At 34.9% G+C, this 13,852-nt stretch overlaps 1 protein-coding gene across 1 annotated transcript in view; it reads right to left on the bottom strand.

Annotated features, from left to right (window-relative positions):
• Nucleotides 1-680: 680 nt before the first annotated feature.
• The window catches only part of LOC145263670 (cytochrome c-like), a 30,704-nt gene continuing 17,532 nt past the window's right edge, over nucleotides 681-13,852 (bottom strand). Inside the window, exons 2-3 of the mRNA XM_080120545.1 lie at nucleotides 1,524-1,708; nucleotides 681-934 (exon numbers count right to left, since the gene is read on the bottom strand). Coding sequence (XP_079976671.1) covers nucleotides 786-934; nucleotides 1,524-1,707 — 333 coding nt within the window. The 5' untranslated portion in view covers nucleotide 1,708 and the 3' untranslated portion in view covers nucleotides 681-785. The remainder of the gene's footprint in view (nucleotides 935-1,523; nucleotides 1,709-13,852) is intronic.

Here is a 13,852-nt window from a genome sequence, read left to right on the forward strand (position 1 = left end):
AGAGAAAAAATATTTAAAAGTAAAAAAAAAAAAAAAAATCTTTTATGCACACTTGAAATGTAAAAACTGTAAACTTCTATGACACGATTACAACTTTATGTAATTTACTAACAAAGCAGCATAAAGTGTATTCTGTTCATTTCAGTTTTATAAAAATTGGGTATTGAAATTGTTATTCTTACGTTTGCTATTTTGTCAGATAGTTTACTCTCCACCAAGTAATGTTGCTTACCAGTTTCATTAGCAGTGTAATGCTGGTTATATAGGACAGTTTTCATTACATTTGCAGACATGTATAAACCAGCATGTTCCATCAAAAATCTGACAAGGAAGAGCAAGATCCTTGTGTCACCCTTCCTCCTCAAGCAATGGACTGGCATTGGATAACACTTAGTTGAAAATCTATGCAAAAATCTATGAAATTTAGTGTTTTCAGATTGTGCATAGAGCAGATTCCAAACATCATAAGAATTTTTGGAGTTTCTATCGCCATTTGTAAAACCTTTATGGCGGTAGAAGAAATTCATCAGATTCTTAATTCTCTTTGGCGAATTTTGATGACTCCCTCAGTGATTTTATATATATATATATTGGAACAAAATTTTTTATTTTATTTTTAATTATGTATCTGGGAAAGAAAGAAACAAACAAAAAATTTAAATAAAAGAGAAAAAAAAAAATCAATTTTTTTCTGCGTTTATTAATGTCTAAACATCAATTTTTGTTTTTTTTTTGTTTTACTGTCCTATAAAAAAAAAAGTCATCTTCTCCTAACTTCATTAACATTAAGACTGACAGGATTCGTATAAATAAGCAATTACATCCGCTCGTTCCTTTTCTTTTTTGATTCCAGCAAATACCATCTTGGTGCCGGGTATATAAGCCTTTGGGTTCTTCAGATATATCCAAAGGGTTTCTTTTGTCCAAGTAATACCTGGGGGGGAAAAAAAACAAACGAATAAATGAACATAAACCCATACGTTTTCAAAAAAAATATAAAATTAAAAATCTAGCACATTAGGTGAAGTGTACTTAGCTTTACAAAAATGCCTGAGCAGTCACATCAGCATTCCCTGATAAAGGTGTCTCAGGCGATTAGTAAAGAACTAACCACCTTCTCAAAGAGAGGATAAAATCTGGGAGGATAGACTCCTAGGACTGAACAGAAACAATGACAACAGCAACGAAGCTATCGTTGGATTGATAGCCAATGGCACATTCTTAATTGCTATGAACAACGTGTTGCAAATGTTGTGAATGGGCGTGTGACATGATTAGGGACAAAATTAACCTTTTTATTGGTAGTATTGTTGTCCGTCATATTTTGCCTCCCAGACAATGGAAGGAGAAAAAAAAAAAATTTTCATACAAACAGAATGTCCACAGTTTGAAAACTTATCAATTCTGTAAAATCTTAACATTTTTAAATGTAGAATATAAAATTCTGAGGATATTTAACAGAAAACTCAAAAATATTCCGATTCATTTCCATCTTGTAGACATAGAAGAGTAAAACTATTTACCTTTGCTTTTGTTGGCATCTGAGTAGCTGAATCCCGGTGCCTGTCCAGTTGGTCTTCCAATAAATCCGTTGAGGTTTGGCCCAGTCTTATGTTTACCACCAGGTTCAACGGTGTGACATTGTGCACACCGTTGGACAAACAGCTTTTTGCCTTTGGCCGGGTCTCCAGCAGGAATATCTGGCATTCTGGAGGAAAGTGAAAAAAAAGAAAACTAAAGAATAATTGAAAAAATAATTACAGGCAGCATCATGGCTTTGTTGTGGCAGAAAAGTTTCTATTGGCGATAAGTTTTTCTTTAACATGCAAGAAGAGACAGTTTCTTTTTTTGCTACACAGGAGTCACCCCTTATCAAGAGCCAAAGGCCACTCGAGGTTGAGGGTTAATAAGTGTACAGTGGTCAAAGGGAACATGATGTAATTATTAGTAGTGGAAATTTGGTATTTTGGCCTACTTAAGGGGATGGCTGATCAAGAATTTGTTCACATTGGACTTTAAGACAACCATATTATAGTCAGTTGAAAAGCAGAAGAGTTCCACAGGTGTGCAGTTCTAAGAAAAAAAATCTTTGTTCATGGAATCTACGTTTAGGTTTAGGCACAGATAAAGAGTGGGAAAATTATTGATAGTGGTTTCAAATAGACGAGTGGTTTTCGTGAAAGGACGGGGGGGGGGAACTAAATTGGAGCTTAGGCGAGCACTTCCCATAAAAATAATGATAAAGCAGAAACAGGTTCGTAACGTCTCTTCCATAGGAAAAAGGTTGCAGGGAAGAAAAAAGGGCATCTACTAGGCTACAAAGTTTATTTTGAACTACTCTCGCTTCTCTTTATTTGTCCCTCAGTCCTCATTTTTTTAATGAGTGATTTTTCTGACAAAAGGAGAAGAAAAAGCTGTATTCTAGGTTGACAGTATTTTGCGTGAACAGTCGACAGAGATGGCGGAAATTTTCTGTTCTATGTCTATCCTTGTAGCCATGTCACTAGTAAGGGTGCTGGAGGTAAACATTTTATCTGGGCTGACGTTATCCGCCTGATAGTCAGGGACCCGAACCTTGGATTAACCACTAAGGAGGCTGTCCTATCAGCAGGCGCAAAGTACTGGGGCTGCTGTATTGCCATTTGGTGAATGGATTCTGGACCATGCAGTAGTCTCTGGTGGGGCCTCTCGATGCCATACTAGTGGGTAATTGTTACGGCTTTACCTTATGTGCTACAAAAAAAAAAAAAAAAAAAAAAAAAAAATTCTTTGTTACTGTTCTCTTTGTTTCCCCTCTCTGTCCTGCTCTAAGCAAGTTTGACGACCTAGTCCACAAACTCCAAAATTCCATCATGACAAGTTTCAATAAAAAATACACGATTAAACCCGGATCTGAAACTTCCAACGTAGACCCCCACTACCATGTCTCCTTCTCCAACATCAGGGGTCTACGTTCTAACCTTCCAGAGGTTGAAGCCCAATTACAGGAGACTAAACCAGACCTTTTATTTTTAAGCGAAACTGGAATTGGACAGACTATTTCCCTAAATGAGTTTGTAATTAAAGGATACTCTAACCTAACTTCCAAATCTGACCCCCAAGATCGCCATGGGCATGGAATATGTGCCTATATAAAAGATGGCTTTCCATGTGGTAGGGACATCTCCAGAGAAGATCCTAACTTACCCTATATGTGCTTCCGAGTAGCACTAGCTCACACTACGGCATTTATATTTACTCTATCGCCCCCATAACAGCGGAGTTACTATCTTTAAAAGCATATCTGAGAAAATTGACCAAGTTCTATCAGCATATCCTTCAGCTAACATTCACGTATGTGGAGACTTCAATGTTCACAATGTGGAATGGTTGATCCACTCAAACAAGACCGATGATGAGGAGATTCTGCCATGATTTCTCCATTGCTTATGATCTCACTCAGATTGTTCACGAACCCATCCGTGTGCCCGACAATGACGGCCAGTATGCAAGTCTACTAGACCTTTTTCTCACAACTTGCCCTGAACTATGTTCAGTTTCCGTTCTGTCTCCTCTTGGATCTTCCGACCACTCAGTTATATCAATTAAGATAAAAATGAAATGTAATAAGTCCTCAGACGTACCTCTCCATCATACAGTATATCGATACACTATGGCTGACTGGGATAGTTTCCGTACATTTATATCGGATCTTCCTCTGCGTTCCATGTTTAAAAAGGATGTGTCGTCTATAGTATCAGACCTGATGGAATGGTTAATTGTAGGTATAGACAATTTCATACCCTCGAAAAAGTTCCAGCAAAAACCTAACAGCCAGCCATGGTTTTCTCCAGAATGTGCTGCTGCTATTGCGCACAGAAATCACTTTTTCCACTGCTTCCAACGTAATAGATGTATGGAAACTAAAGCCGCTTTCAGGACTGCCAGCAACCATTGTAAGAAAGTAATAAAGAACGCAAGAGAGTTATATGCTCAGTCCGTCAAGTTCAAAGTAGCTGAGCAGCGGCTTGGTTCCCACCAGTTTTGGCAAATTGCAAACAGAATCCTGAACAGAAGCGTGTGCTCTATCCCAACTATCATTAATGGACCTGAGTTAATCTCGTCAGCATCAGACAAAGCCAAACTCTTTGCCAAGAACTTTGCAGCCAATTCTACCCTTTGCGACCAAGGCCGCCAACCCCCAATATTTCCTCCTGTATCAGAAAACACACTATGTGATATACAAATATCTGTACGTGATGTTGCCAAGCTAATCAAAAACCTTGATTCCAGTAAAGCAACCGGCCCTGACGGTATTCCAATTATAGTACTCAAAAAACTTCAACCAGAACTAGCACCCATACATACAAAACTGTTTAAACGTTGTCTTAAGGAGAATTGCTTCCCATCACCCTGGAAAATCTCATCAGTATGCCCTGTATTTAAGAATTCAGGTGATCGCTCATCCCCCTCTCAGTACAGGCCAATAAGTCTCCTGTGCGTCATGAGTAAGTTGCTGGAATCTGTGTTAAATAGAGAAGTAATCAACCATCTCAGCAAAAATAACCTTCTTAGTGACACACAATATGGTTTCCGTTCTGTTAGATCTACAGCAGATGTGCTTAGTTATATCTCATAGGATTAGCGAATCTCTCGACAGAGGCAACTTTTCTAGGGCAATTGCTCTTGACATATCAAAGGCCTTTGATAGGGTATGGCATAAAGGTTTACTTCACAAGATCTCCAGCTATGGTATAGCTGGAAATGTCTTCTCAGTTATTAAATCATTTCTCTCTGATAGGTTCATAAGAGTAGTAGTTGATGGGCAAAAATCAGAAGCTCACAGTATAAATGCTGGAGTCCCTCAGGGGTCCATCCTAGGCCCAACTCTTTTCCTGATCTACATTAATGATCTTCCAAATCACATCCTTACATCATTCGTAGACATTTTTGCTGACAACACTACCATCTATGGCAGCACATCTAAGACAGTAAACGCCCAAGTTTTCTCCGATTCTCTCTCCTCTGATCTTGATCACCTTGTACAATGGGGAAAGGAGTGGTTGGTTACTTTTAATGCATCTAAAACCAAGCTTCTATCTTTACATCATCAACGTTCTGATCCCCATCTGGCATCAATTAAAATGAATGGCTCTCGTCTTGGGGAGGCCTCAAGTTTTGACAGGCTTCTGGGCTTGACCATTACTCCTGATCTTAAATGGAATACATACATACAAATCTGTTGCCAAGGCCGCTGGAAAAATGGTCGGATCCTTCTATCGATCCAGTAGATATCTCACTGCTGATACAATTCTCTATCTATATAAGAGCCAGATACGTCCAAGGATGGAATACTGTTGCCACATATGGGCAGGAGCTGCTAGAAAAGACTTGTCCTGCCTTGATAGGGTTCAAAATAGACATTGTGGCCTGGTGGGAGATGTCCTTTTCTCTTCGCTGCAACCTCTATCTCACAGAAGAGATGTTGCGAGTTTGTCTCTGCTTTATCGTTATTTTCATGGAAAGTGTTCCACTGAGCTTCAATCTATGGTCCCCCCTCGCCAAACTTTCACAAGAAACACGAGACTAGCTGAAAACATTATCAATAATTTTCCACACTCTTTATCTGTGCCTAAACCTAAACATAGATTCCATGATCAAAGCTTCTTTCTTAGAACTGCACACCTGTGGAATTGTCTTCCGTTTTACTGCTTTCCAGCTGTCTATAATATGGTTGTCTTCAAGTCCAACGTGAACAAGTTTCTGATGAGCCGTTCCACTTAATTTAACAAATTTACCGAACTTCCATTACTATCGATTACTATATTGTCCTTTTGACTACTCTACACTCTTTAACCCTTATCCTTGAGTGGCCTATCGGCCTTGATAAGTGGTGACGCCTATGTAAAAAAAAAAAAATAAATAAATAAATAAAAAAATAAGCTGCTCCTGCCTAGATGTGGCAATAGTACTCCAGCCTTGGTTGTACTTAGCTCTTACACAGGTAGAGAACTGCATCAGCAGGGAGATATCTACTGGAGCGGTAGAATGATCCCACCATTTTTCCAGTAGTCTTGGCAACGGATTTGATGTAAGTGCTCTATCTCAGATCAGGAGTAAAAGTCAGACCTAGAAGTTTGTTAAAACATGCAGCCTCCCCAAGACGAAAGCCATTCATTTCAATTGATGCCAGATGAGGATCAGAGCATTTAGGATGGAAAGACAGAAGCTTGGTATTAGAAGCATTAAAATTAACCAGCCACCTCTTTCCCCCTGCACCAGGCTCTCAAGACCAGATGAGAGAGAATTAAGAGAAAACTTGGTCATTTACGGCCTTTGAAGTGTTGTCCTAGATAGTAGTGTCGTCAGCAAAAAGATCTACAAATGATCTTAGGATGTGATTTGAGAGGGCATTTATATAGATCAGGAAGAGAATTGGGCCCAGGATAGACTCCTGAAGGACTCCAGCATTAATACTGTGAGCTTCTGATTTCCACCCATCAACCACTACTCATATGAATCTATCAGAGAGAAATGATTTAATAATTGAAAAGACATTTCCAATTATACCGTAGCTGGAGATCTTGTGGAGTAAACCGTTATACCATATCCTATCAAAGGCAACTGCCCTAGAAAGGAAGCCTCTATTGAGATTCACTAATTTTAGGAGATATAACTGTTAGCACATCTGCTGAAGATTTAGCAGAATGGAAACCATATTGCATGTCACTGAGGAGGTTGATTACGTCTCTATTTAACAACTTACTCATGACTATGACAACAGCATATTCTTTTCATTGTTTCAACTCAAGTGTGTATCCATTGATATCTTATATACTTTTATATAGAGTGATGTGGTTCTTGGTTGATTACCCGTGTCGGATATATACTCGAGAGTCAAAACAATGAAAAGAATATGCTGTTGTCATAGCCCTACTCATGACGCACAGGAGGCTGATTAGTTTTTCTCTTTTTTTTCATTTTCTTTCTTTGAAGATTGTAATGCTGGGTATGAGGTAGCCAAACCAGCTGCCAACATTCCCCTGCTTTTTATTGAAACCAACCGAGAGTTCTTTTTTAGTATTCTTGCTGTTCCCTCAAGTGCAATTGTCTGGATTTGTATTGAGAGGAAGACGACTGATCATCTGAATTCGTAAAGACAAAACTAATGAGGTTTTCCAAGGGAAGCAATTCTCCTTACGACAATGAACATCTTTGTGAGTATGGGTGCCAGTTCTGGTTGAAGTTTTTTGAGCACTATAATAGGAGGGCTAGTTACTTTACTTGACAACATCACGCACAGATATTTGTATGTCACATGGCGCATTTTCAGACACAGGAGGAAATACAAGGGAATTGGTAATCCTGATCGCATATGAGGGCAGCGGAAATGAGAATGGTGGAAATTAAACGATTAAAAAGTTAAGTGAATGAGTTCACACATGTGCGTAAATTTAATGAGGTCAGACATCATGCCATAGGGCAATGAAACCCCACACTTGACTTGAGCCACTAGACAGTTTCTGCGTATTTGTTTGTTTCCCCAAGATGTTGGGGGAAAACCAGCTCCCTACAAAAAAAGGGGAGTGTCCAAATGAATAGCAATTGTCTGATATGACGGGTTTTCCCTGCATTGATCAAAGTTAATTGCTTTCTGGACGTCCCCGACGGGAAAAACAAGGAACTGACTTCATTTCAATTAGTTTCACTTTATTTATACTAAAAAGCAACAAACACACGGTACCACGGGATAGCATGAATTTTATGAAATAAAAGTCGCTCAAATAAAAGATAGACATGGCCTTTTGTAAATCATAGATATTATAATCAGAGGGAGTATATAAAAAGTTGTAAGAATTAGTGCCCCACCCCCCAAGCCTTTGGCGGACATACAAAAAAAAGACACACACACATTTTTGCTTTTATATAATAGATGGTACAAAAGTTATGACATTATTAAATTACAGTTACATCATCTTACATAGAGGGGGGGGGGATCTGTGTTGCTTATAGGAGGTCCCTACAACACATTTTTATATTTTACTAGTAGCAATACACATGGACGATAAAATGCCTTGGATAATCACAGATTTCAAGGGTGTTCTACTAAAATTATCATACTTTAAAAACCAAAACATCTTAAGTCCTCAAAATACCAATAAATAACATTTGTTCGAAAATGAATATACTTTCAAATAAATTAATAAATAATAATGTACATAATATATTTTAAGAGTTTTAAGCAAATAAAGTGCTAAAAATGTTAACATCATAAAACAGCGTTTTCAGTAAGATTTTGTAGCTCATATTATTAGAACATAATTAGCTTAACTAGAGCTTGGTTATCAGAATATATAATTTTAAAGCAATTCAGCATTATTTTTGATCAAATTTTAAAAATATAATTGAAAAACATATGTAACGTGTGCACTTTTATCCATTACATTAGTTTTTAATGGGGAATTAAAGTGTTTTGTAAAAAAAAAAAAAAAAAAAAAAAAAAAAAAAAAAAGTGAAATATGATTTTTTTGCTTCATAAGTGCGAGCAGTACCCCCCCCCCTATATTTTTTGGTCTTTTTTTACAATTTTTTTTCAGCGGATTATAATCAAATGGACACTAATCTACCCAATTATATAAAAAAAATACAAAATTAATATTTAAATATTTGTAAGAGGTGCTCAGTTTCTAGTTAAGTTCCTATTTACTTGTCTACGACGATGTGTAGTCACATCAGTAGTACACATTTTAATAGTGACGTCATCATTTCATGTGTTTGTGTTAATTTCTATGGATAAGCGTTCGCATTATAATTCTTAATGGAGTAATGTGTTTTTTGCTATGAATAAAAAATAATATAAAACTTACCTTTTGTAAAACGAATACATTATTAACGAACTACACAGACTAGAGTTAATAAAATAAAATTAATTTTAACATATTCTGTTGACACGTATTTAAAAATAATGTTCTTTACAAGCCTCCGTACATTTTAAAAAAAAAAGCGCCAAGCATAAGGACCACCCTCTATCTATTTAAATAATAAAATCAAAACAAATTTTTTTTTTAAGGTTGATTTTGGATTTACAATTTTTATTATCTGAATAGTCTTATATTTTTATTATTATTGGAAACCTGTTATTAAAAAAATTCATTTGAACTTCATATCGTGTAATATTTGAATTTAATATCATTTAAGGCTTTTTAAAAATAATTATTTTTCAGAATTGTTTTTTTTTTTTTTTGTTGTTGTAATTCGAATAATTATATTACCGAGAAAAAAAATTATTCAGAAAGTGTTGATTTTTTTTTTGGTTTTCTTAACATAATATTGAATTTATGTCCAACTTTATTTACAACTTTGAGGTAAGTGAAACAAATAACAGGATTTTATAAAAAAATTACTATTTTTTAATTATTTGATCTTTTCAGCTTTAAAAAATGTTGAAACTTTTATCAACCCACATTTATTTTGCTTAGTTTTCGGACCATGAAATATGTGGGTTAGAACACCTAAAAAAATATATTTTCGCTAATATATTTAACGAAACCTACTTTTAATATGTAAGTTTATTTAATAATGATTGAATATCGAAAATTTCAGGAAAATATTTTTAAAACATGTATGAACGTTGTTTTAAAACGTCGATAATGTGAACACGATTTTTGTCTCGCATTTTAATTATTTTTGTATGATGTAATTTTTTTTTAAATATTAGCAGTTTATTTGAAGCTTTTTCTATTAAATGGTAAAAAAGTTAGGATGATAATATTAAATTACAATTATAATTACATCGTGTTACACGTCCAAGGATGGAATACTGTTGCCACATCTGGGCAGGAGCTGCTAGAAAGGACTTGTCCTGCCTTGATAGAGTTCAAAATAGACTTCGTAGCCTCGTAGGAGATGTCCTTTTCTCCTCCTTGCAACCTCTATCTCACAGAAGAGATGTTGCGAGTTTGTCTCTGATGTATCGTTATTTTCATGGAAAGTGTTCAACTGAGCTTCAATCTATGGTCCCCCCTCGCAAAACTTTCACAAGAAACACTCGTCTAGCTGTAAACACTATCAATAATTTCCCCCACTCTTTATCTGTGCCTAAACCTAAACGTAGATTCCATGAACAAAGCTTCTTTCTTAGAACTGCACGCCTGTGGAATTGTCTTCCCTTTTCCTGCTTTCCGGCTGACTACAATATGGTTGTGTTCAAGTCTAAAGTAAATAAGTTCTTGATGAGCCGTTCCATATAAGTTATTAAATTTACCAAATTTTCATTACTAATGATTACTATATTGACCAATTTCTACTGTACACTCTTTAACCCTTATCCTTGAGTGGCCTCTGGGCCTTGATAATTTGGTAATGCCTTTGTAAAAAAAAAAAAAAAAAAAAAGGGGGGGGGGCGGGTTAAAACTGTGGCGCGCATTGGAGGTACCTACTTGTCTCCCTACGAGGACAGTTAAACACAAGGTCAGTTTTTATTGCGAGGAAAATCCAGCTTCCCAAAAAGGGTCAATCTGGATAGGAACAAACATAAAAATTGTCTTAGTCATGAAGGATTTCTCCTTCACTGACAGAGGACAGAAAAGGCGAAGCGTAGCATCAGAATACTACCCTGTGACCTTGGCCCGAAGTCCAGGTAGAGAAAAAAAAAAACAAAAAACCGTCTTAAACTGGAAAGTTTGACGAAATAATGTGTCACTCAGACAAGAAATGTAATTGAAAATAAAAACCAAATTTATCCAAAATTCGTGAACGATTTGTTGCAAATGTTTTTTGATATTTAAATAAGTGGGCAAAAATACTTAATAAGTTTTCCAAACGTCACATTTTCTGTTAGTGACGTCACTTGTATTAAATGAAATTTATTTTTGTCTATTTGTCAATTCTTGTTAAGTTTCACACCCCTTAAGAATTATGACAAACAAACAAAAATAAATTCCATATATAAAAGTAATTTGATGTCCAAAATCTAAAGCATAACATTTTCAAAGACCAATAATTATGACCCACTATATGGGGGTTAAACGCCTTAAAAAAATAAAAATAAATAAATAAACTCCCTCAATCCTACCTCTAACCCGAGGTACGAGTGGCAAGCTTCCTCCTTATAAAACCTTTAGTCCTAACAATAACGCTAAGTCTAAGTGGCAAGCTCCTCACCAAAGTTCCTTGGTAATCTACATATAAATGTCTAAAAAAAAAAAAAAAAAAAAAAAAAATCCTTCTTTAAAGAAAAGTGCACCATTTATAACCCATATAAAAAAAAAAAAATTAGTCAACTATCCTAAAACGCTAGAATGGTCTCGGAATGGTGAATTATTTTACATTAAATATATGTGAACCCCCCCCCGCCTTCTAAATTCTAAAATTGTTTTGTTTTTATTAAGTTTTCAGGGTATTCACACATAATTTTCCTTAGCTCTATCATTAACCCAAAGTCAGAGTGGCAACTTCCCCACCCTCTCATAATTGCACAAAAAAAAACACACATAATCGTCTTTAGAAGAAAAAAGAAAAAAAAAAAGAGGCACACAAGATTTATCTCCGATAGAAAAAAATGGTTAAATGCCCTAAAACGTTAGAATAGTTCAAAATGGGGAATCATTTTACATTAAATTCTAAAATAATACTTGTTTATCTTTCATTAAAGTTTTTCAAGGTATTCACGCGTAATTGCCTAGAAAGGTAAAATCGCATATTTTGGAGAGGTGGTCAGATGAGGTGGGTGGGTTAACGGAAGGTATTAATCTACAATAATACCAAAGAAATATTGCAATATATTCATTTTTAAACAGTCCTAGATTTCAATTTCAATTATTTGTACATATAATGCATTACAATTCAGCTTTGAGTTCTTTAACTTCTTTTCTTTTAATGGATACATAGCATTTTTAAGGAATTGTAGAATATTTATGTGCATTTACTGCAAATTATTTGGAAATCATTAATTTCTGGAGATTTTCAGTAGTATATTCTAATTCCTTGTACAAAAATACACTTATATGGCAAATTTCATTGCTTAATCTTGTGTTTTAACAAAGATATAGCATTTTCACTGAAAAAGTAGTGTAAAAAATGTGACAAAACGCAAATGGTCTTAAAGAGGGGGAAATATCTAAACACGCAAGGCTTATTAGATATATGTATTCATAACTTCCTTGATTTTAATTGGATTTAAAAAGATTCTTTCTTAGCTTATCAAGCTCTTTCTATATATATATATTGAAATATTTTAAGCCATTTAAATTTTTTATGTGTATTGCCCGGTCATAAAATACGTTATATATTTTAAATTTACGCAGATTTCATATTTATTGTTATAGTCAATTCTCTATCGATTATTTCAGATTATATTGTACCCACGATTTAAAAAGATTTCAGTGCAATCAGCTGAAACAAAAGCCAAAATTGATAATGGGGATCATAAAAAAGAGAATGAAAAAAAAGAAAAAACGGGATGGACAGAAAAAAAAGAAAAAGGTAAAAAAAAATAGAAAGAGGGGATAGAGGAAAGAGCAGATAAGAAATACAAATATAATATGAATATAATACAAATATAATATGAATATAATACAAATATAATATGTAACCATGTTTTTGATAGACAATATTCATGCAAGCAGGCAAGGATGGCCGAACGGTCGACAGAATTTTATAATTATATAGATGTAAATTCTCTCATCTTTATTTTCTATAAGGAACACGCAAACGTATGCGAGTGTGGATGTGTGATTAAATAGTAAAAGGCACGTTTTTAAAGTTTGTCCAAACACAAACGTGATTGAAAAAAAAAAAAAAAAAAAAAAAAAAAAAGGAATAGGCAGAGAGTACACATTACCAAAATCGTTCACAAAAGATGCTTTAATTTTTTTTTTTTACACTTGTCATATCAGAATTTGAATCTAAAGTCTAAAGGTTTTTTAAATTGTATTATAAAGTATGCAAAGGCAAAAGGTGAACATTTCCATTTTATATTATCAGATTATTTAAGCCGGAATGTTGAACGATCTTTTAAAAATTTTGTGAATCAAAAACATGAGTCTATTAGAAAGCATGGTGAAAGCCCGAAAAATATTCAAGGGAAAGAAACGAAAGAAAGATATATAAGAGAGGAGAGATGAAAGAAAAATATGAGAAAGAGATGGTGAAAAGAAAATAAATGAGAGGATATTCCAGTGAAAGTCCGTCATATAGAGGTCGTCTTGTCCCCCCCCCCCCCACCTCGGTGAAATTAATTATTTCTTCAGTACTTTATTTTACATGAAACAGATAAATGAAAACAAAAATAAATGTGTCGTACTATTTTATTTTTTCTGTGCCCGAAACACAATAAAAGGGCTCGGCAAAACTGACATTGAAAAACAATCGTGTGTGTTGGCAAGTACATTTCGTCCTAGAAATGCAGATTATTTAACGTTCACAAATCAGCAGCAGCAACAACCTGCACACACTCACGGCTAATAATAATTTTTCAACACAACCAAAGCCATCTGTGGTGATTTGTATTAAACACTGGTTGTATTTACTCGGTGTTGTCCGGGAGGAACGTCCAAGAAGTTTTCATTTCTTTTTAAATTTATTAACTGAATAATTTATTTCAATCTTATGTTCAAAATACGTACTATACAAGCTAACATCAATTTACCAAACGATCAAAGTAGCTAATTTGTTTACGAAGACACCAAAATGTATTCTGGCAGAATTAATTTCATTGTATATTATTTTATTTTGAAGTTCAATAAATATCGATTAATAGTAAACTATCTATATATCTAGAAAAGTGTGTGTGCGTGTGTGTGTGTGTGTGCGTGCGTGTGTGTGTGTGTGTGTACATTTCCCTACTAAATTACTCTTAATTTTCAGTCTACAC

Source organism: Euprymna scolopes, chromosome 39 (assembly GCF_053919585.1).
Source record: "Euprymna scolopes isolate OS-2025 chromosome 39, ASM5391958v1, whole genome shotgun sequence".
NCBI classification, from domain to species: Eukaryota; Metazoa; Mollusca; class Cephalopoda; order Sepiida; family Sepiolidae; genus Euprymna; species Euprymna scolopes.